At 35.8% G+C, this 24,200-nt stretch overlaps 3 protein-coding genes across 3 annotated transcripts; 1 reads left to right on the forward strand and 2 right to left on the reverse strand.

The window, feature by feature from the left end:
• The first annotated feature begins 1,475 nt into the window (after positions 1-1,475).
• Positions 1,476-3,327, forward strand: LOC115995042 (transcription factor bHLH93-like). Its single transcript, XM_031119452.1, has 4 exons — positions 1,476-2,259; positions 2,452-2,622; positions 2,718-2,885; positions 2,977-3,327. Exons 1-4 carry the CDS (start codon positions 1,678-1,680, stop codon positions 3,061-3,063), a joined length of 1,008 nt encoding a protein of 335 aa, XP_030975312.1. The 5' UTR covers positions 1,476-1,677; the 3' UTR covers positions 3,064-3,327.
• A 2,414-nt stretch (positions 3,328-5,741) lies between these two features.
• Positions 5,742-9,203, reverse strand: LOC115993994. The gene is made up of 2 exons (XM_031117996.1): positions 8,195-9,203; positions 5,742-6,621 (listed from the first exon to the last, which is right to left on the reverse strand). Exons 1-2 carry the CDS (start codon positions 9,149-9,151, stop codon positions 5,866-5,868), a joined length of 1,713 nt encoding a protein of 570 aa, XP_030973856.1. The 5' UTR covers positions 9,152-9,203; the 3' UTR covers positions 5,742-5,865.
• Positions 9,204-20,330: 11,127 nt separating this feature from the next.
• LOC115995426 (uncharacterized protein At5g65660) lies at positions 20,331-21,391 on the reverse strand. Its single transcript, XM_031119986.1, has 2 exons — positions 21,057-21,391; positions 20,331-20,852 (listed from the first exon to the last, which is right to left on the reverse strand). Exons 1-2 carry the CDS (start codon positions 21,288-21,290, stop codon positions 20,682-20,684), a joined length of 405 nt encoding a protein of 134 aa, XP_030975846.1. The 5' UTR covers positions 21,291-21,391; the 3' UTR covers positions 20,331-20,681.
• Between the last annotated feature and the right edge of the window lie 2,809 nt (positions 21,392-24,200).

The following is a 24,200-nucleotide window of genomic DNA, read 5'->3' on the forward strand; positions in this document are numbered from 1 at the left end:
GTCAAGTGCAGTGTCAGAATTTTTATTCCTTAAATGGATAGAGAATATTATCGTTAGTAGTGTCTATTTAACCTTTTCTTAAATGTTTTTCTTTTCTCTTGCTAGGATTATTGAAAAAATTAATATAACTTCCATTTTTTATTGTTAAGCAAACTGAGTTAACAAAGAAAACCCATTCATTACAAAGAAGTACAGGACTAGTCAGACGTTGGTCCCAAGACCAATCTAGAGGCAATTTGAACATTGTTTTTATGATGAGAAAAATTGATGTACAATCAACCCCCATAGTGGGAAAGTGTGAGACAATGACAGAGTCTCATAAAATTATCCTCTCATAATATGTAAGATCCAAAGACCATTTTATAAGATAATGTTTTCCTAATTAGAGTATTAGATGTGAGATCATCATGGATTTATTGCTATGAGAGAGAGAAAAAGAATAAAAAAGATAAGAGGTGCATTAATTATGTTAATCAATAAGTAATTTGTTTAGTGTTATATATATTCCCTTTTAACCAAAAAAAAATCAATAAGTAATTTTTAAACCACCAAGGAAATTTATTAGAAATATATGGTTAAATGATTAAATTTATTATTTTACGGTAGTTAAAATTTTTGGAAAAATCAATAATTTAACAAGGGAACTTAATAATAGGAACTTGGAAGCCACCGTGGCCTATCACCTTGTGAGTCTAAGGTTGTAGGTTGAAGTAGTGATTAGTTCCATCAAGTACACTGAACTCTTGCAAGTTTCATTTTTCTAATTTTGATTATATACCCAAAAAAAATCAGTAAGTAATTTTTAAGATGTTATTTAGACATACAAAAGGAACCTGTAGTCATCTCGCATAAAAAATAAATTTTTTTTTTAAATGTCTATTATGCTAAGTTATTAGAATAAAGTTTCTCCAAAACTAGTTTGGAGAGAAATTTTTCAAAGTTCTTTTTTATCTTTTTATTTAATGTAAATTTTGAAAATTTAATAGTTAGATTACAACTTCTTTATATTAACATATATATCAAATTTCATTCAAATCGGATGTTATTTACTATTTGCTCAATAAACTATACATACTTTTAGGCCATAAAATTTTATAATTCAAACATTTAATAGATGACATAACTATTAATTTTTTATTTTCTTAATGAAATTTTATAAATATAAAAGACATAATAAAAACATATATGCAATTTTTAAATTCTTATCTAATAAAAAATATATGATAGTAGTTTGAAGAAGTTTTCCAAATACGAACTCCATGGGTCAAAGGTTTCGGGGGTGGAATTAAAAATATTAAACTTGTCCAATTGATAATTTCGGTGAAAAAGATATTAATCATCCTAGAGAGAGTTAATCAAAAAAATATCAACCTAGAGAGACAGAGAGAGAAAGAAAGGTACCAAAAGTAGATTCCATTTCCATCTTAGCCAGCTCTAGGTGCTACTACATACAAAACTCACTGTAACGAACACAATGCATTTTTTTTAATGAAAAATGGACCCAGGCTTATAATAAAATGTTTTTATATATACTCTTCAACTTGGTGCAGCTTCGTGTTATTAATAAGTCTCTCTTTCTCACTAAGTTTCTCTTTGGGAGGACTATTTCTTTCACTTTATAATAAGATCTGTGTTTGAGAGAGAGCGAGAGAGAGAGAGAGAGAGGGAGAGAGATAGATGGAGCTCACACAACATGGTTTCTTGGAGGAGTTGCTGGCTCCAAGAAGAGACACTTGGAGTGCTTTTTCTAATGGAGTGAACGAGTTGTTCCCTAATGGGTGGAACTTCGATGCCTTAGAAGAGAACCCAGTTTTGGCTACTCCAACAGCTCCTCCATTTCTAGGATTCTCCACACCAACAGGACCCAGCTTTGACTGTCCTTTTAGTGACCAAGCTTACCCTTTTCTTGATGGATTCACAGAGATTGATTCATCATACACAAAGAATGAAAAACCACTCCCATTTCTATCCCAAGAAGATTATCCATCGATGGTGGAGGATGAAGAGCTTGGTTTTCTTGGCTGTGAAAATCTCAGTTTGCAAGACAGAAATAGTTCTGGCTGCAAAGTTGAGATGGAAGTCATGGAACAAGCTGCTGATATTCCAGGTTTCAACATGGGTTTCTGTGGAGAGAAAAAGAGTAAGTCTAAGAAGTTAGAAGGGCAGCCCTCAAAGAATCTAATGGCAGAAAGAAGAAGAAGGAAGCGCTTAAATGACCGCCTTTCTATGCTCAGATCAATAGTTCCTAAGATAAGCAAGGTGATCTAAAATTTTCATCTGTTCTTCTTGTTCCATAAACAGTAAATCTATTAGTATTTTCTTTCAGAAGTTGGCCAATTCATGTGTGCATATATATATATATATAGAAAGAGAGGGAGGGAGAGATACCATTAAAATATAAAATAATTTTCATGATCACTAAGATTAAATTGAAGAATGTGAATGTTGCAGATGGACAGAACATCTATACTCGGAGACACCATAGATTACATGAAAGAGCTCCTGGAAAGAATCAATAAATTGCAAGAAGAAGAAACGGAAGAGTCTAAAAATCAGCTTAACTTAATGGCCATCTCCAAGGAGCTAAAGCCAAATGAAGTATTGGTGAGAAATTCCCCAAAGGTAATATTTTTTGTCTTGCACTTTTATTACTACCCATTAAGTCCTATATATTACTCAGTTACTGAATTGAATTTTATGCCTCCGTGACTTCACAGTTTGATGTGGAGAGGAAAGACATGGATACCCGGATTGGTATATGCTGTGCAGCTAAGCCAGGATTGTTGCTATCAACAGTGCACACCATTGAAGCACTAGGCCTTGAGATTCAACAATGTGTTATAAGCTGCTTCAATGATTTTTCAATGCATGCTTCTTGTTCTGAGGTATGTATATACATTGTCTTAGTAAGCGCCTCACATTATTATTACCCTTAGTGTTTTCTAATGTGTATTTGTCAATATATGATGGTGTTAGGGAGCTGAGCAGCAAACATTTGTGAGTTCTGAAGACATAAAGCAAGCATTGTTTAGAAACGCAGGTTATGGAGGAAGATGTCTGTAGAAGAAAAAGATGAAAAAGGATTCTGGATACAAGGCTTGAAGAGATGGGCTTTTAAAGTTGTTCTTCTTCAAGGAATTTTACAAGTGAGAAGTTGTCATAATAATGTCTTCTAAATAAAGTGTCACTCATTTATCTGGTCCATCGATCTCAAAGCAATTATGTATTGTCTACTAGAATATTTTTTTTTTCCAAGGATCATTTTGGTCCCTCTCTAACTCAGAATTCTATCAATAAATCAATAACAAAATAGTTTTGTTGAAAATATTTTTAATGGAATTAGAATGTATACATATGTGGAATATATGTACAGAATTTGTTGATTGATTAAAGTTGTTTCTAGGAGCTGAAACAACTGATTATTGATTCATATTGCAATATTGGACATAAACATCCACCATAATTGGCACATTTGGGATGTAAACCATGGTGACCTGTTGTCCCTTAATCTACATAAATTATGAACAACACTACTGATAAGCAACATAGAAATCATAATGGCCAAAACAGCAAATTCAATTTGAATGGGCGAAATGGTCGGTAACATGACATAACATGCTAATTAATGGAATGCCATCAAACTATTCTTTCCTATCCTTCTTTTGTTTGATGGGGGTATTAGTCTTCCAATGGTAGCTCTAGTTATCACTAACTTCATTTACTAAGTTTCCTGTTAATTGCAGTTCAAAACATTTAGGTGGTAAAGGAGTAACCTATTATGGTGAAACAATACACAGTCTACTAGCTAGGTCTGAGACAGGTGGAATTTATTGCTAATTCAATGGTTTTTTAAAAATCCAAGTTATAGTAGTTTTTTTTTTTTTGGGTAATTTGATAGAATATAATTTAGAAGAATCTAACTTTTGACATCAGAATCTAGTTTATTATGCATGTGTCTCTGAGAGAGAGAGAGAGAGAGAGAGAGAAGGGTTGTCTATATAGTAGATTTATGTTACATGTAATACCAGTATACCACAGACGGTGGACCATGAACCAGTTGCAAAAGTGGAGTCCAGTTCAAGAACCAGTACTATGGTTATCAACATGGTACTCGTGTCTAAACTCCAATGAAACTTATTGATGGTGGAGTGGCAGCCATTGAGATATCTGAAAGCAACTAAACAAACGGAGCAAATCGGAGACAGCAAAGCCAGGACTGAACCAGGCGAGCTGCAAGTTCCAATGTTCTATTCAATTCTTTTAGTACTGTATATCTACTCCATGCTTCTTCTTCTTCTTCTTTTTTCTTTTTTTAGGCTTTTGGTAGGGTAAGTTACTTCATGCTCATATGGGAAACTTTAAAAAAGAGCCGAAAAAATAAAATAAATAAAAAATAAAAGACAGAAGTGACTTATTAGCAAACTTAATTTCCTTGGTAGTACTTTAATATTCTATTATTAGTACGGTAAAGTTGATTTTAGATGCAATCCAGGATTGATACTCAGTCATGTAGCAGATTAATAGTTCTTAAGTCTTAACTAAGCATCTCCACACAAAATAGACCCCCAAAGGAATCCCAAGTAGAATTTTCATCAATGGGCTGTAGCCCAAATGGCATTTCACACTTGGTGGTAGGAAAAATTATATACCGTCTCTCTCACAGAAGGTGGGTCCCAATTGTGGGACCTATTTGCTGTGAGAGAGGTGGTATATACACCAGAAAGAGAGGGGGGGTGGGGTTGGTTTAGAATTTCATTGTGGCTATGATTTTTCCTCCTAGTATGATTATGTATGATCCCCACCTGGTTTGGCAAAATCCTAAATTTTATTTTCTGAACAATGCTGGCGGGAAATACCAAATGATTGCTATCCACAAAGCTTGCCTAAAAGTACTACATCTTAAGGTTCAACAGCATGCTACTCTATCTTTTCTCAAAAAAAAAAAAAAAAAAAACAGCATGCTTCATAATTTTGATAGTAATGATCAAAGTAAACTTCTTTAAGAGTCTGAAGGGGCTAGAAATAATATATGTTGTTAAAAAGTTGAAAGCCATGTTTGATTTTTTATTCCTTAATCAATAAAAATCCTGCACAAGTAACTAAAATAGTGCAACCACGACTAACTTGAATCGGATAAGGATTGAAGTTTCATCATTTTACGAAAATTCTAGCATAAGATAAGGACTTTTTGTCCTTTACCAAATACTTAACGACACCATTCATGAACTTTGGAATAATTTTAATTTGGAATGAGAATTATTTAAGCAAAATAGGAACATAGCTAAACAATCCAAAATCATTTTTTAAATTGCAACTTAACGGCTGAACAAAACTTCAATTGTTACTGTCTTTCTTGTCTTCAAGCCCACAATTGACGCTCCATGCTTAAATTTTGGTTCATAGAATTTAGTTTGTCAAACAAGTAGCCGACATATCCAACCCATCAAAATCGTCTTGAGTCTTTCATATTCCCCATTTAGGTAGGTTAGACCCAAATATACAATGATCCATAAGAAACAATCCAACCCAAATGTGTCGCATCTGAAAATATTATAAATTTAGATTTAAAGAAAAAAAAAAAAAACACAATACTAACAAATTTTTTTAATTATTGGTTGATCAATTAACTCTCTTTTTTTTTTTTTTTTAATTAAGTAATAAAAAAAAGCTTCTCTTAAATTTCAAAGGAATGAATCCATCAAGGTAAATTTCACCCTTACGTTAGCAAAAACCAAATTTACCAAATGAAGGATTTCCAAAATGGGTTAGATTCAAAAGTCACCAGTTATACATGGCAGCTTCCATTAGCAATATGAAGAAAACTGCATACTAATTGATCTTGAAAACTTTCAACTAAAACAAGAACTAAGTTCCATCTTCACTTTCATCATCATCGCTATCAACACTATCATCATCATTGGAATCAGAGTTGCTCATGACATTAGCTTGTAAGTGTTGATACTGACTGATAACATCTCTTGCATCAGATGCCAAGGCATTCTTTGCAGCCCTAACAACGTCAATATTCTGAACAGGGATATCTTTTCTATCCTCTTTAACGATAAAGAACTTGCGTGCCCGTGCTGATGCTGCTTTTCTTTTAACTTCCCTGCAATGTAATTGGTCAATATACTTATCATGTAAGACCCTGTTTTTGACCTGCTTCAGTACTGGGGGACTAGCAAGGGTTGTCAACGATGAGCCACTTAATCTAGAAAGGGGCTTTTTATGGCTTGAAGGTCTCTCATGGCACTTTTTAAGAAATCCTTGTTTTCCTGAAGACTGCATTGGAGTGGAAAGTATAACACCCGGCTGAATAGCTTGAGTAGATGGATCCATATTGGGCTCAAGTACTGAAAATAGATCTGCCTCATAATCCTGGTCCACAAAATAATGCTTTTGTATCAAGTGTCTGAAAATTTTTCGTCCAGGACGAGCCTTCTGTTTATTGCAACTCAACCTTTTAACCATCGGCTTAAGCAATTTACTTTCTGAAAGAGAAAAATTATGAATGGGAGAAGACTCTGATTTTTTAGTCCTTAATCGAGGCTGAGGTTGAAGTGGGGTTAAATTGTCAGAGTGAACTTTATCAAAGCACTCCTGTGCAGACTTTCCTGGCACCTGTGATAGATTTTTGGATGGATATAAGTTCACCATTGATAAAATTTGAATAAACATCGTCCATAAAGCTAACTCCACAATTAAAAATGGCAGAGATTAGTGCACTAAATAAATATTAAAGAGGAAGTATATGCTGACAGCAGGCTTTAGCATAACATTCTCAATTATATTTTTCATATAAATCTGATAACAAGACTTATATGCCAATGCTATGTCAAAAATTTGTTGATTGAATACGTAGTTGATTATCACAACAAACTGATGCAATATGTCCTTATCTAGTTCTCTTATGACTTCATACAAAAAAAAGAGAGGTTAATTTCCCCTTTTTTCCCCCATTTTTTTGACATAATAGTGTTAGTGATCATACTGCAGCTCATCAAGGCGCTGTGTCTCAACAAAAAGTGATCAACAGCAGTGAAGTTAGTTAAGCAGTTCCTTGCAGTTGGTAACAGCACCTAGATTAGTTAAACAGCAGTTAACAGACTTACCTAAGTTAGTATCAGTGCTTGATAAACGATTGAATACAGATTCATTCTCTCTTTCCATCTCAGTTTTTCAGTATCTTCTTTTCCTTTCTTTCCACCTGTGCCATCTGGCATTACATTGATCAAAGGCATACCAGATGCACAACCATCAAATCTTAAATACAGAGTTCATTCTCTCTTTCTTTCTCAAATTTTCATTTTCTTCTTTTCCTTTCTTTCACCAGTGCATCTGGCATTGTATTGATCAATGGCATAACAGATGCAGACAACCATTAAATCTTGAATACAAATTTCATTCTCTGTTTCCTTTTCAGTTTTTCAATTTTTTTTCTTTCCTCTCTTTCACCTGTCCCATGACTCCCACCTGCATAGCATTGATCAAAAAGGCATACTAGATACACAACCATTAAATCTTTCAAATATCACTGTCACCAACCGAGGGAAGATTAGCTGCATCTTTGATATGCCCTAAAAGGTCTGGTTACATTACAATTAGGGCTCCTCTTAAATGCTAATATAACCCAGATTGATCTAGTTCGTGCCCAATGCAGGACTCAACAGACGTCCACAAAACAACACTCTTTATACAATCGAATCCAATCCAAACAATTTGGAATATAACAAGTTTAGACACTTTACAACTGACTCTAGTATGGGCTTTTATGTTAATATCTATTATTTGAAATGACAATAGAGGTTCGAAGCTCTCTTATAAGTCCTACAATTGGTTGAAAGTACCTAGACTTGTACTCCAAGTTGAACAATGATATCTCCAAAAAACAGTAGTTCATAAAGTTTATGGAAGCTAACAAAATTTACACAATCTCAACTGTAAGACTTAAACTCTACCAACATGTTATTGAAAGACACCTAATTCCCAATAAGTACGCAACTTTTGCCACTCCTTGAAAAGAATATGATCCTAGCTCTTGCAAATTCTATTCCAAGACTATACTTTTAAAAGAAATCAACAAACCTATGCCCTTTCCCCAAAGCACACTTACCTCATGTAAATATAAACAAACAGAACAAAAAAAAAAAAAGAGGAAATTACAGGCCATAGAATCAAAGAAATAGAAAAATACCAGTTTGGAAACTTTCTTCCAGAAATTGGGTGTTGGCTTTGCCACAAAATAGGCTCTTTGCAAGGCCAATTCTTGTTCCTTTGTCCACTCCTTAGTCATCCCACCATCTTCCTCATCTCGCTTTCGCTTCCTGTTTTTCCCAATGTCCTTAGCCATCCTCTCTTCGCCTTCCACAATAACCGCTTCCGGACTAATAGAGCTCCTCCTTGTCCTCCTCTCACGTTTCCTCACAATTTGTTCACAAGAATTCACAACCTTGTCAGCTTTTTCATCATCTGTTAAATCCACTTCATCCAAAGACTTTTCATCATCTGTTAAATCCACTTCATCCAAAGACGTACCACTGCCACTCTCTTCCATATGTTCATAAACAACATTTCGTTGATTAGAAACCCTCTGAGATCGTCTATGCCCTACAACTTCCTCAACACTACCATTCAATTTTGAAGCCTCCCTCGACCCAGAACTCATATTCCCAACATCAGATTTCCTTGTTTTCATTGAAACTTTCTCCTCACAATCTACGCGTGCATCAACCATATTTTGCTGATTAGTAAACCTCGGAGACCGTCTAAGACTCCGAAACACTTCTGCGCAACTATTCAACCTTGGAGATCTCCTCAACCCAGAACTAAAATTCCTCAAATTTCTCGACCCACAAGCGGATTTACTCAATTTCTTTGAAGATTTTTCTGGGTATTTTTTGCTTTCTGGCGGAGAGCTGAGAAACCTGTTGTTTCTGGAGTTGGTCTTGGGAGTTTTTAGATCTTCGGGTTCTGAGGTTATTCTTTTCCCGTGAAGTCTCGGAGATTTTCTGAGACTCGTGGGCTGCTGTGGTTCTGGAGTGTTCTTATGGCGGAGAAATCTCGGAGATCTGCGGAGACTCCTGGGTTGCTCGGTGCTGACAATCGGGGTTCTCTCTGGCATTTTCACAAACACTTCATGGTCTTGTTTCATTAGGAGGGAAAAAGATATTCAAAGATCAAACTCCACAGAGAAATGGGCTTTTCTCAATTTTTACAAGAATAAAAAAGAAGAAGTGGGATTCGATGGGCCGGATCCAACGGTATTGGGCTTCTTTATGAATTCCTAAAGACCACTATTCGGGTTTCCTTTAATTTCTTTATTTATTTATTTTTATCAGTAGAAAATAAGGCCAGGGGCAATACAATTGGTGGCACTCTTCTCCAACTCGGAGCACCTCCTCTCTTTAAGAGTTGAACCAAGTATCTCTCTACTTAGATACTTGTTATGGAGACCAAAATCTCTTTATTTTAATTACTAATACTCTCTTATTTTAATTTTCAAACATGTTTTAAGTACACAGTGACAATGCAAATTATGTAGTGTAACTCTTGCTAAAAGTTACACCAATTAATAGATTTTTATTATATTAATATTTTGACAAACCTGTCATTAAATTACACGTTTTTTTTTTTTTTTTGGTGGATTTGCTTTGTTTGACTCAGTTTCTCTAAACTCAGTGGATTGGATTTGTGAGTTGAGTGACCAATCCCAGAGAAATTAAATTACACGTTTTTATGTTCTTAATACGTACACCAAATTTTATGTCAATTAATTGTTATTTACTAGTATTTGATATGAATAAAAGACATCACATGCAACTTGAATATGGTCCTATGTTATTTTCTTAAACAAATCAATCATACCATTTACTACAACTTGATAAAGTGATCAACTATGAGTAATAGACAATTACTTTCATATTAGCCCACCATATTTTCTTTATCATATTCATAATCGACTACTATAAAGTTGTGACAAAATTTGTGATCCAAAAATTATATTATTACACTTTCAAAAGTTAATTTTATCACGTGGTGTGGGGGAAAAATAAAGCAAAAATGAATAAATAAAGAGGAAGAAGGGAGTACGTTGGAGCAACTCATGCAACTTGACCAACGTATTTTTCCTCATCCAAAAACCGCATTATAATATTTGATGAAAAGGTGACCCTTATCCCCACCACTTAACCTTAATGATTCCGATATATAAGCACATCCATTTTGACGCTTGGCATTTTCACAAACACTTCATGGTCTTGTTTCATTAGGATTATTTAGGAGGGAAAAAGATATTCAAAGATCAAACTCCACAGAGAAATGGGCTTTTCTCAATTTTTACTCGAATCAAAAAAGAAGAAAGAGTGGGATTCGATGGGCCGGATCCAACGGTATTGGGCTTCTTTATTAATTCCTTAAGACCACTATTCGTGTTTCCTTTTACTTTCTTTTTTTTCTATTTTTTTTTTTTTTTTTTGAGAAGGATGTTTCCTTTTACTTATTTGTTTATTTTTATCAATAGAAAATAAGGCTAGGGGCAATACAATTGGTGGCACTCTTCTCCAACTCGGAGCACCTCCAGTCCTCTCTTTAAGAGTTGAACCAAATATCTCTCTACTTAGATACTTGTTGTTATAAAGACCAAAAGTCTCTTTATTTTAATTACTAATACTGTCTTATTTTAATTTTTAAACATGTTTTAAGTACACAGTGACAATGCAAATTATGTAGCGTAACTCTTGCTAAAAGTTACACCAATTAATAGATTTTTATTATATTAATATTTTGACAAGCCTGTCATTAAATTACACGTTTTTATGTTCTTAATATGTACACCAAATTTTATGTTAATTGATTATTATTTACTATTTGATCCATAAATTTATATTTTATATAATTTTAAAATATGAATAAAAAACATCAAGGGCAATTTGAATATGGTCATATGTGATTTTCTTAAACAAATTAATCACACCATTTACTACAACTTGATAAAGTGATCAATTGTGAGTAATAAACAATCACTTTCATATTGACTCACCATATTTTCTTTATTATATTCATAATTGACTATTATAAAGTTGTGACAAAATTTGTGACCCAAAAATTATATTATTATACTTTCAAAAGTTAATTTTATCACGTGGTATGGGGAAAAATGAAGCAAATATGAAAAAATAAAGAGGAAGAAGGGTGTACGTTAGAGCAAGAATTCCACCGCATTATAATATTTGATGAAAAGGTGACCCTTATCTACCTAATTTTTGTGATTGGCTTCCCCACCACCACTTAACCCTAATGATTCATTAGATTCCGATAAATAAGCACATCCATTTTGACGCTTGGGGAGCACATTAGATGGTTCCAAAGGTTAATTAAATTACATGTGCATCAACTCCTCTTTTTCATTTTTTATTTTTAAAGGGACAACTCCTCTTTTAACTAATCCTCTGTGTACCATAAAAATGGAAAGGACCAAGGATGAAAGGACATGAAAAAAAACAAAAACAAAAAAGTTTCCTTGTTTAATTTTTATTTTAATGAATGGGTGAAAATGTATCATTCATGCTTTTTATGATTTATCCCTAACTTTTACGAGGAATTCCATTATAACTACTCATTATTAGAAGATCTACTTGATCGATTTCTTGTGCTTGGAGTAGCCCACTGCATCAACATCATCAACCTGTTGGGTTTATAGGCAAAAGCCTACTATCTCTAACTCTTAATACATTTTCTTTCCTTTTTACGCTATTGTCGTGTCCTACTAGGGTTTATTTTACTTTTGTTCGATGTAATTATAACCTTACAGAAAAGAATAGCAGTGATATGTAATATATTTAGGTACTATCCTGGCTTTGATTGGTTACGAATCCTGTATGTTTGTTCATATATGCTTGGAATAAGCTTTGTGCAGATTCTGATGAGACAAGCATCTGAGATCAGGTCGCATTATCCAACCTGGCATCCCATTTTTAGTACAATATATTATGAGATACAATCTAAATTGCATTATTTGATATCAGGTGCGTGACTTAGTGATAAGGAGTTATTGTAACCTATCACACCTGTAAGTTTAGGAGTTAAGGGTTTGAATAGTGGCAAGTCTCACTATTACTAGAGCAATCTTTCATCATATATGGGTAGGATTTAAGTGAGTGAAAAATTGTAACTACAAGTGTGAGCCCACTTTTTCTTTTTTTTTAAAAAAATTGCATTATTTCATATTCTTTTGTCATTAATTTTTTTTAAATATATAAATAGGATTTAAACTTGTAACTAATGTTTTATGATAATTGTTTTTTATTATGGGGTCGGTCAAGACAGATCTTAATTGGTTAGTGTAAATATAATTAAACTCATGTATCTTATCATTCAACGACTAAATACATTACTATACAGTCTATACATTATCATTTGAGTTAAACCAGACTCACATTTGATAACTATAGTTATCATATACGAATATATTTCATAATCTCATCTCAGGGTAATTTTATTCCAACTTAACAGTCAGTGCATGAAAATTTAACAGCCAAATAATCTCTACCTAGAGCTAGAGGCATGTGGCTGTTTTGAATCTTTTGATGGCTTCTTAAGATTCATAATTGTTTTGATACTAAACATAATGATCAAAGTATCAAACTATATCCACGACTTTCTTTTTGCTAAATTATGTTTGTCTTTATCTTTATCCCACCATTATTTAAGTGGCATTAAGATAGTGGTTTAAAATTTGATTAAGACAATTAATCTTTGGCATTACACAAAGAAGATGGCTAAATTTTTAAAATAAAAATAAATAAATAAAAACAAAAATAAAAACGAGACATCATCAGCCACTGTTGGGATAAGACGACTCAGAACCCACTATGGATTGTCCATTGAAAGGCTTCTGTCCCATGTGAATTTGGTGCAGAAGGGACCCATTAGATGAACAGCTTGTCATCCGTACGTTTACAGAGGTATTCTTTGAATTCAACGCATGCAATAAGGCAAAATGGGCCAGGCTGCGTCTATGGCGGCCATCTATGATCTATGCTTTAATTTGCCGGACAAAAATGAAATGAGCTCCATGAAGAAATTTTCAGTTGTACGGTTGGAGTCATTAGGTTGATGACGATACATATATATGTTTAATTAGTAGTAATTATTAATTTAATTAGCATACCATCTTCTGATTATTAATTGCATCAGCTAGTCCAATAGATTAGTCTTTTCGGATTGTGTCATATGGATTTGAGATCGTAACTAGCAAGATATTTTAACCAAACAGAACCTCTAAATAATTGAAGAGGGCGTCATGCATCCTAAAACTATTTGTGTCCATCATACAAGATATTTTTCCATCGTGTCATTGGATTGCCATTCCCATTAATTAAGCATTCAAATCAACTTGCAAACTGTAATTCATCTCAAAAAACAAAACCAAAAAAAAATCAACTTGCGAAAAGCCCTTGAAAAGACATACTTGATAGTTTGATGCGTGAGAATTAATGAATAATATTAGGAACATATCCCTTCTCAGGTCTAAATTCACACGTATTTATGTGTCAACTCGAGATTAGTGCATAAGTTTATACAATGTGCTCAAGTACTTGTGCTGGACCAACGTGAAAGTGTAAAAATCCAATAATGAGTTTATACATAAGCAGAGTGTGGAAAGGGGCCTGTTTGTAAGTGAACTTAAAATTAAAATACTTATAATTTAAATAAATGACAAATTTATAAATTTTTGTTGAAGAGACATACAAGTTAAAAAAATGCAAAACACATACATAAATACACATACATATATGCATGTGCTTGCACATGCACATGCACATGCACATGCGCATGAGCACTGTTAACGTGTATTAGGATATGTGGGCTTTAGACCCACCTTGGTTACTTGTATAGCACACTTACTTGTACTGCACACTCTGCCTCCTATATAAAGGCACTTATGTATATTTTATTACTTGAGAAATACAATACAATCATTCAGTATTTCTAACATGGTATTAGAGCCATTGCTCTAATTTTCTTGTGTCTTGCAATCCTGTCTTCGTTGGTATTTTCCACTGCCTCGACTTCATCGGTCAGTAAACCTTTTTCCGTGCCCTCTCCTGACTGTTCCACCACGGTCAGAGGTGCAAAGGTTGAATCTTCACCGCCAGAAGCTCGATCACCGCCACCAAGATCACTGCTTCCGTCGGATCTTCCACACCAGATCTCCAATTAAGACATAAAACCTATCAACGAGTAAATCTTCAACCGATCTACACAAAGCCACCGGAATCATCATCAGCTGACCATTCACGCACTTCCACGTGCCGGTCAAAGATTCCGCAGCTTGTCCACGCGCCTCACGCGCCATCAGTATTGCTCCGATCAACTCACCGCTGCCGTCATCGGAATCGTCTTTCTCCGATCTACATAACCGGCGAAAAATCGGCCTCATCGAACTCTCCATGCTCCCTCACGCGCCGACCAAAGTTCCAGCGAGGATTGATTCACGTGCCCCATGCGCTCCACGCGCCGCTGTGCACCTGCTGACGTCATCAGCACACGTCATCCTGTTGACGTTATCATAGTGGTTGACCGTTGACTTTGACTTTGATCGTTGACCGTTGACTTTTTCTCAGAGTTGACTTTTTGCAGTCCTGGTGCTCCTTACCCAGTTTTTCGCGTAGATTTCATTTTTGCAGTCCATTTCTGCATATTTTGCTTCTAAATGAAAAATAAGGATAGGTCTTCTTCTTGTTGCAATAATCGTTGCCGACAATCCAGCAAACGTTTTTGCAATTTTTGCAAACGTTTTGGCCACAATATTGAGACTTACTATCATCGCAACAAATCAGCTGTGTCAATTTTCGCTACTACTGTTGCTAACACTGAGAGTGTCCAACTAATGGCTCCCATCTCTGCACAGTCTAAGTCTTCAGGACACACTTTCACCATGTCCACAGATGACCTTAAAAATATCATCGCCAATGTCATTCGTATGGTTGGTAATGCATCTTATTTCTCTTCTCTCTCAGCTTTACCTGGTATGTCTCCTTCCTCTTGGCTTATGGATTCTGCTTGTTGCAATTACATGACTCCTCACTCATCCTTATTTTCTGAACTTACACCTGCACCACACCCTCTTAATATTCACACAGCAAATGGTTCCACTATGTCTGGTCATAATATAGGTTCTGTTTTGACCTCCAATCTCTCGGTTCCTGGTGTCTTTAATGTTCCTAACCTTTCTTACAATTTATTTTCTGTGGGACAATTAGCTGAGTTAGGTTATCGCATTATCTTTGATTATTTTGGGTGTATTGTGCAGGATCCAAGGACGGGACAAGAGCTTGGGATCGGTCCCAAAGTTGGGCGTATGTTTCTCGTGGACAACCTTTGTCTTCCACTTGTTGCTCCTGTTTCTGTTGTTGCAGCTGCTGCAGTTTCTTCTACTTCTTCCCTTGCACTTTGGCATGCTCGACTTGGTCATGCATCTTCCTCTCGAGTACAACAATTGGCTTCTAGAGGTTTGTTAGGTTCAGTGTCTACAGGAAATTTTGATTGTGTTTCATGTCAGTTAGGAAAACAACCAGTTTTGCCTTTCAATACTAGTGAATCAATATCCACTGATATCTTTGACCTTATTCATTCTGATGTTTGGGGGCCTTCCTCTGTCTCTAGTATTGGTGGGTCTCGATATTTTGTTATCTTTGTTGATGATTTCTCTCGCTATAGCTGGATTTTTAATATGAAATATCGTTCTGAGTTATTGCAAGTAATTTTGCAAAAATGGTTGAAACTCAATTTTCCAAACGTATCAAAATTTTTCGATCTGATAATACTCTTGAGTACACTCAGTATGCTTTCCAAGCTGTTTTGCATTCCTATGGCACTGTTCATCAACTAACTTGTCCAGGTACCTCTCAGCAAAATGGTAGAGCCGAACGAAAATTTCGTCATATTCTTGACACTGTTCGTGCTCTTCTTCTCTCTGCCAAAGTTCCTGCTCCTTTTTGGGGTGAAGCTGCCCTTCATGCTATTCATGTTATTAATCGTATTCCAAGTCCTGTTATTCAAAATCAAACTTCATATGAGCGCCTTTTTGGGTCACCTCCAGACTATCACCACCTTCACTCTTTCGGTTTTGCTTGTTTCGTTCTTCTTCAGCCACATGAGCATAACAAACTTGAGCCTCGGTCAAGGTTTTGTTGTTTTCTTGGCTACAGCGAAACTCAATAGGGGTATTAGTGTTATGATTCTGTCTCTCATCGTCTTCGTATCTCCCGCAATGTTGTCTTTTGGGAACATCGCTCCTTTGTCGAGCTCTCTCACTTCCGTGTCTCCCTATCTTCCTCCTCTGTTTTAGATCTTTTTCCAAATGAAGCACATATTCCTTCTGTAACTGCTCCTGATCCTCCTGTAGTTACTCCTGATCCTCCTATAGACTTCTCTGTCCAACCACCAGATACCTTTGATCCCTTTCCTAGTTCACCTTTTAATGAACAGGTGGAAGATGCACAGGTTGAAGACGAGCTACCCAACCCTGAGCTTGGGTCCCCTGCTTCTGCTCCGCCTGAAGATCTTGCACAAGACATTCCACCTCGTCACTCAACTCGGGTAAGATCCATTCCTACACATTTACTTGATTATCATTGTTACACTGCCCTTACTACACTGCATGAGCCTCACACCTATCGTGAGACTTCTACTGACCTTTTGTGGCAGATTGCAATGAAAGAGGAACTTGATGCATTATCTAAAAATCATACTTGGGATTTGGTGACTCTCCCCCCTGGGAAATCTGTGGTTGGTTGTAAGTGGATCTACAAGAGTAAGACTCGCTCTGATGGGTCCATTGAGCGCTACAAAACTTGTCTTTTTGCAAAAGGTTTTACACAGGAGTATGGGATTGATTATAAAGAGACCTTTGCTCCGGTTGCTCGTATCTCATCTATTCGAGCTCTCTTAGCTGTTGCTGCTGCCAGAAAATGGGACCTTTTTCAGATGGATGTCAAAAATGCATTCCTTAATAGGGATTTAAGTGAAGAAGTTTATATGCAACCTCCTCCTAGTCTCTCTTTACAGACGCTTGGTTGGCAACCTAGTTTATCTCACTGTCACTCGTCCAGACATTTCCTATGCCGTTCACCAGGTGAGTCAGTATCTGTCTGCTCCATGATCGACTTACTATGCTGCTGTTCTGCGCATTCTTCGATACCTAAAGGGTACTCTCTTCCATGATCTTTTCTACTCTGCTCAGTCTCCTCTTGTTCTTCGTGCATTTTCTGATGCTGATTAGACAAGAGATCACACTGATCGCAGGTCCACCACTGGTTATTGCTTTCTTCTTGGTTCTTCTCTGATTTCTTAGCGAAGTAAGAAACAAACTCATGTGGCCCGCTCCAGTACTGAAGCAGAATATCGTGCCCTTACTGATACCACATCTGAGCTCCTTTGGCTACGGTGGCTTCTCAAAGATTTAGGTGTATCCACATCCTTTGCTACTCCTCTTTATTGTGACAATCAGAGTGCCATTCATATTGCTCACAATGATGTCTTCCATGAACGGACTAAACACATCGAGATCGATTGTCATTTTATCCGTTATCATCTTGTCCATGGTGTTCTCAAGCTGATCTCAATTTCTTCTAAAGATCAACTTGCAGATATCTTCACCAAGTCACATCCTAAGGGACGTCTTTGCACTTTGGTTGACAACCTCAAGTTGGTCTCACATCCACTTTGAGTTTGAAGGGGGCTGTTAACGTGTATTAGAGTATGTGGGCTTTAGGCCCACCTTGTTTACTTGTATAGCATACTTACTTGTACTGCACACTCTGCCTCCTATATAAAGGCACTTATGTATATTCTATTACTTGAGAAATACAATACAATTATTCAGTATTTCTTACAAGCACATATGAGTGTGCGTGTGTAAAAAAAGTCATTAGTCATTGATGTATTGTACATAAACTCATTAACTTTATAAATCCAAATATGTATTGATGTAGGATAGAATCTACAATTAGACTTTGTTATTTATTAATTTTGGTATTAAATTTGTAATTTTTGAAATTTTAGGTTTATGGTAGTTATTTCCTTGTTTTTAATGCTTTTTAGGTTAAATTTGATTCATATTATGGTTAGGTATTAATTAAGACTTACTTTATAATTATTATTTATTGTCTGTCAAGTTTTACGAAACCTTTAAATAGGCCCCCAAGTACCACCATACACGATTGACATGATGTAACACACCAAGTAATTGTCATTAGCTTACTAGCATCTGTCAATGCATTTAGCCAGCACCCACTAGCCCAATGTCTTACACACAACATGTGATCATCATAGCAATCCAGCCCTACCTTGCACACAAGCCACCAAGCCCACACACAGGCAATCAGCCAATATGCCACCAATGTCATGCACCACCACATAGGGTCGACACTACTTGCTACCGCCCATTATGAAAACCAACTCTACCCACCATGGCACTACTCTGCCATGGTCTTGGGGCATCATGTGGAGTAAGGTGCCTCCACATGCTGCCCCCTCACACTGCTCATCGATCCAATTCGAGTAGAGAGACTAGGTATGTCCCCCTCAAAGAGCCCTTAAGAGCATTACTAATTTGGCATGAAAATCTATCAATATATTGAAAAAATATAAAGCCAAATGACTGACCTAATGTTGTCCAAGCATCCTCATTCCTGGTGCCATTATCAGCAACAAGTAAAGTTTCTAATATTGTGCATATTAACTAGGAAAAGAAGCCAAAGACGGCCAATACTAGCACAATCTAAATTGAAATTAAAGGTAGATAAAACGTGAACTTTTATGCATAGATAAAATGTGATTTCTTTTGACGTTGAGCAGTTGAGGGAGGAATGATATTAATTTGAGCGCCGTATGAACAAGGGATAAATGTGGGCAGTGGGGACAGTTTTTGTCTTAAAATTTTGAAGTGTCGACTTTTGAATAGAGATAGTCAAAATCTCAATAAAGCAAAGTGAAATGTACTAGCAAGAATCACGGAAAGGGTACAAACTTGTAGTACTGGGGAAGAAAGTGGTCTTAGATTAGCAACAGTGAAATTAGGACATGGGGGGCTGGCTTTGGCACCAACACCCAAGTGGTGGAGCATGTCCTCTGTTGCTCATCATGTTGCGGCACCACTTTTCATAATATCTTTTGAATACTTAATAGCAGTATACCACGAGTGTCCCTCCTTGTTTATGCTCTTTCTTTCTTCCTTTCTTTTTAAGGCTTGGTGTATTAAAAATTATTAATGGGTTCTATGAATTCTTGATATTTTCATTTTCGTCTTTATACTAAACCGATGAAGTTTTATTTAAAGATTGCTGAGGCGTACAATAAAAAAGAGAAAATAGGGACGATTTCTCTAACCAAACTTAGGGGTCTTTGTCAAATAAGAATTTTTGATATTAACATATTATTAAAAGCAAAAGAGGTAGATTTTCAATTTTCAAAATATAGGATAAAATAGGATGCAATTTTACTTCTTTTTTTTCTTTTTTGGCTGAATGGTGCTATTTCGCGTTTGATTTGTCTTGTTGACAATAAGATAAAGCATAACTAACGCTAACCTCTGTGAAGAATGAATTCCCTTTGAGGCCTAGGAATGTATTTGTTGCCAAAATGCCATTAGTCACTTATTAAATTATCTATGAGGTCTAGACCTCATAGATAATTTAATAAGTGAGACCTCATAGATAATTTAATAAGTGACTAATGGCTTTTTACCTAAAATGAGTAATTGCCTTTTGCGTTTCTTTCCCTTAGGCTTAAGACTAAATTTAGATCACACTTCTTATTCAAAAAGAGACACACCAATTAACTCATTTGAAAGATATGTTATACTTATCAACTATCATTATGAGCAGTGAGCACATCAAATACGATTATCCTTGCAATGAAAAAGTAAAATATTGTGGGATTGCCTAAATGATAACAAAGGTAAACATTACATTGAATTTTTGAAGCCCCAAATTTGGAGTGGTTTCTTGTCATCAACATATAGACCATAGAGCATTTTTGCCTATTTTATTGGCCATATTCTCAGTTCAATTTGGGAAAATTCCAGTAAACCTTGGAAGCTTTATTAAAACAGAGGTTATAGGAAATTAAGAAGGTGTTTGGTAGATTAGTTCTAACACATTTTAAACAACATTTCACACATTTTCTCCCACACGTATATCAAAAACACCCAAACCACATAACTCAAACTCCTCTCCCAAACACCCCCTAAAATTTTTTATATTGGTTTTCCAAATTGTGGAATTCAAACTCATATGGATACAAAGAGAGCAATTTATACGCCAATAAAGTAGAAACAGGGGACTATCATGTCAATTAATTAATTAAGTGCTGGGGTGTGTGTTAAATTTGAAGATCCATAAACGAACCAACAAAACCAAGCATTGCAACTTCAGCAACCAAATTGGATTTGCATAGCACTGACTGATCAATTCTCTTCCCTCTTTGAATAATTACAAAATTTACTACAACACTTAGATTAAATAAAATACTGTAGTAAAAATTTACAAATCGGCCTGTTCTAGTTGGCTAACAAACAATATCAGTAAACCTAGTGCTTTTACAGGGGAATCGAAAGTAAAATTTGCTTCCATCAGTGTCACACATAACAATAACATATACAACAAATGGTCACTTTGCTAGTACAAAGGCACTGGAAAACGTGGTAGTGGCTTTGGTGGCTTTTGCACTTTTACCACTTCCTTTTCTGGATGTGGAGGGTTACATGGACATGGCATTGCTATGAACTTCGGAATTCGATCCCCTGGCATCAATACAGGCAAGCTTTGGCTTTGATTTTGCTTCAAACCCTGTTTCCCAAAAAATAAAAACAATTAGTATAAACAAAAACAAGTAATTACTGAAAGTTCTTACTTATCATGTTATATTTGTTTTGTGGGTTCTCTTTTTCTTTTCTTTTTTCATAATTTGATAGCCAGAGAGATGAGGTTTTAACTTAACGTTTATTAACTAGATGAGCTACAAAACTCTAAAAAAAGAGGAGAAATTAATACCGTGCTTATGGGGTTAGGTTTTGAGGATGAAGATTCGATATCAGACTCAGGATCATTGGGTTGGTCTTGAGAGAAAGAATCTCGGAGTGCTTTGAACTTGTCCCAGTGATAGCAGCAAGAGAAGATACCACTCAAGCTGAAGATGATGATCAAGAGGAGGGCTGTGCCCAGAGGGAACCCCAGGGACGGACGAGATGCGTCCACCTGGGGTGGTGAAAGATCCTGACTCTCCATATCTTGTAATTGATACTGTTCCTTCTCTCATGTGTTAAGAGGAGGAAGAGGTTAAAACTATAAACTATTTTTGAGAAAATGGTGAGTGAGTTTGAGGCAGTGTGAGAATGGACAGGGAAGTGGGAATTTATAAAATTGAGAAAGAGAAGAGAGTACGTGTAAAGGTACGAACGGGGCCTTGGTACGGAATAAGGGTGGGGGACCACGTGCGTGGCAAGTTCTGCTTTTTCAACTTTGCTTTTTTTTGCTGCTGTTTTCTTTGCGGGGAATAATGAAAGAAATGAATTAGAATATAATAATTCTAAAACATATGTAAGCAATGAACCTAATTGCAAGAATGTTGTGAGATTAGATGTGAATTTGGGCATATTCATAGACAGATTTGATTAGAATATGCAGAGAAGCAGAAAGGAGAGATGGAATAATGGAAATATTATGGGAACAAAATGCAGGAAAAAACAGTGGCTGTAGCCTGTAGTCCATATGTGAATGCATGATATGGATTTTGAAAAAATGCCCCATTAGCAGGCAAGTTACTAATTAAAATGGTTGCTTTTTCTTTTTTCTTTTTTTGGGTCAGGTGGATTTGGTTTGCTACACTGTAACGCATGCTTATCACGATGTGGTGACTAAAAGAGATCCACAGAAGTATTTGCATATTTGGTGCATATATTAGATCTCCAAGTAATAAGAGTTTTGAGGGCTTTGCTTCTTTCTAAAATAACCTATTTGTGATTATGTATGTAAGATTGGCGTTCCTAAATTGTATACATAGAAGGGTAATCATTAAGCAGTTTATCAAGTTTGAATTTTCACAAAAGCAATCTCGTAACAGTGCTATTTTAACAACATGAGAATAAATGAAGGAAATGGTATAGTTAATGCAATAATAGGGGGTGAAGAGGTTAAGAGGCAGCAATCTGGCCATGTGTAAAACGGAGGTGTTGGTGGCCCGTTGAAATATAAATAGATGATAGCCTAGAAAATGTGCCGTGTGGAATTAAAATTCTGAAAAGATTAAACTTGTCTTCTGATTTAACCCTCTCCTGCCGTGAGACATGGGCCTCATGTTTTTATCTCTACCTTTATGACTTGGACTTCTTTTAGTCTTCTTAATTTAGCGGTCGGAAAAGTGAAGTTTTAATAGTATTTCTCTCTCTTCTACCAAAAATGAGGTAATTATGTAATTCACAACTTAATTAAATATGTTAAAAATATTAAAGGTTTATAGATGTGACTAGAGGATATTCCTCCACACCTACATTCTATTTTTTCAGCTAATTACGGCTAATTTTTGTGCAATAAAGTTCATAGGTTTTGTGTAGGGCAAAAAGAGATTAGCGCGAATTTGATTCGATTTTGGCTTCAGTTATTATTTGCTCACACAATTCAATTTTTAGAAATGGGATGCGAGATCAACCCTTTAGTACCCGTCATAATGCAATAAAAATGTAAATCTAGTATAAAAATTAAAAATTAAAAAAATAAAAAAAATAAAAAAAACCTACTATCGTAGTGATTAACATTCAAGTAGGAAATCAATGAAAAAAGACTAAGTGTTGGTTCTCGGGTTTAGTCCAAGCATGGTGTTACAAATGATTTATCACTCCTCTCCTTGTTTATGATCTTTTTCCTATTTTTTCTCCCCCTTGATCCTAGTGCTTCTTGGCTTTATATATCTTAGCAAAGATGCATCCGAATCTTACATTTGGAAGGCCATGATCAAACTATCTTGATACTCGTCCCATCAAGACCTTACTAGAAGGTTATTACACTTAAGTGTCAGCTGTGGTAACACTATTCAAGGTCATTTCCCCATTAATGTGGTCAGCTAAGTGGTTACAGTGCATCTAATGCAGAGGGGACGACCATCTTGTACTTCCTCTTTCTTCTCTTCCTTATTCAATACCAAGTTACCCTTGTTCCCTCTCGGGTAGCCCCATGCACCCTCTGACTTTGCCCCTCGACCATCCGAGGTTAAGCAGATGTCCTCGGCATCCTCATCAATTATTGTTAGGGCAGTCCAGGGGGGAGTTACGTGCATACCCTCCGAGGACAATTTGCCTATGCTCCCAGAGGCCACCACTATATGAACTCTATTAGCCACTTGGGTCCTCATCCCCCCATAGGTTTTCTTCTCAAAAAAAAAAAAGTTATGAAAGGGGTAGACCAACCAAGAACATAACCTTACACAATTTAGGAAGATGTATCAAGTAAAATTTTGATGTCTCTTCTCAAATAAATTAATTGGCCGAATTTCACTTCAACAATAATAACAATAATAATAATGCACCAATTTTTAAAAAAACACAAAATTTTATATTTTAGACAAAATTTAGCTCCAAACTATTTTGAAGTCCAACCTTCCAAACCGCCTTGAGAGGTTAACATGTGTCCAAGTACTAGACCAAATTTAACCTCCAATTTTAAAAGTCGGCATTTGAACGTGGAAGTGACAACATGAAGCCGCATTCGGCACCCCAAGTAGAGAATTAAATGCTTGTACGTTACATGGCACTCAATAGCCATGTGAAGGAGAGGAAATGTCGTACATATTAAAATCTCTGATAAGAACAGAAATTGGTCAATTGGGAACAGGGAGTTAGTTGTGGAAAAGGCCTTGTAGAGAGGGACTCTCACTATACATTGCAACCGACTAAAAAAGAAGATACTTTAGATTTACCTTTATCCTCCAAGCAAAGTACACACGCCTCGACCTGGAGACTGGAGTACAGCTAATGTGCTATTTCTACTACTTCACTTCGCTAGTGTAAAAATGTGCAAATGTCGGTCAAAATGGCAAAATATTCCCTTCCTCGAAATTTTTCAATAAAATGCTTCTTGTCTAAAATTATTTAAAAATATGATCCTATTTTGGAACTCGATTTTCTAAAAATCGAGTTTCAATGA

This window comes from Quercus lobata, chromosome 6 (genome assembly GCF_001633185.2).
Source record: "Quercus lobata isolate SW786 chromosome 6, ValleyOak3.0 Primary Assembly, whole genome shotgun sequence".
NCBI classification, from domain to species: domain Eukaryota; kingdom Viridiplantae; phylum Streptophyta; class Magnoliopsida; order Fagales; family Fagaceae; genus Quercus; species Quercus lobata.

Bases quoted from the DNA above. Each gene is read 5' to 3' on its own strand.
- LOC115995042 (XM_031119452.1), top strand. From the start codon at position 1,678: ATGGAGCTCACACAACATGGTTTCTTGGAGGAGTTGCTGGCTCCAAGA. The intron at 2,623-2,717 runs GTAATATTTTTT...GTGACTTCACAG, and splicing joins TGGTGAGAAATTCCCCAAAG to TTTGATGTGGAGAGGAAAGA. The intron at 2,886-2,976 runs GTATGTATATAC...TGATGGTGTTAG, and splicing joins TGCATGCTTCTTGTTCTGAG to GGAGCTGAGCAGCAAACATT.
- LOC115995426 (XM_031119986.1), bottom strand. From the start codon at position 21,290: ATGGAGAGTCAGGATCTTTCACCACCCCAGGTGGACGCATCTCGTCCG. The intron at 20,853-21,056 runs GTATTAATTTCT...TTTGGGAAACAG, and splicing joins AACCTAACCCCATAAGCACG to GGTTTGAAGCAAAATCAAAG.
- LOC115993994 (XM_031117996.1), bottom strand. From the start codon at position 9,151: ATGAAACAAGACCATGAAGTGTTTGTGAAAATGCCAGAGAGAACCCCG. The intron at 6,622-8,194 runs GTATTTTTCTAT...AATCTATCACAG, and splicing joins GGAAGAAAGTTTCCAAACTG to GTGCCAGGAAAGTCTGCACA.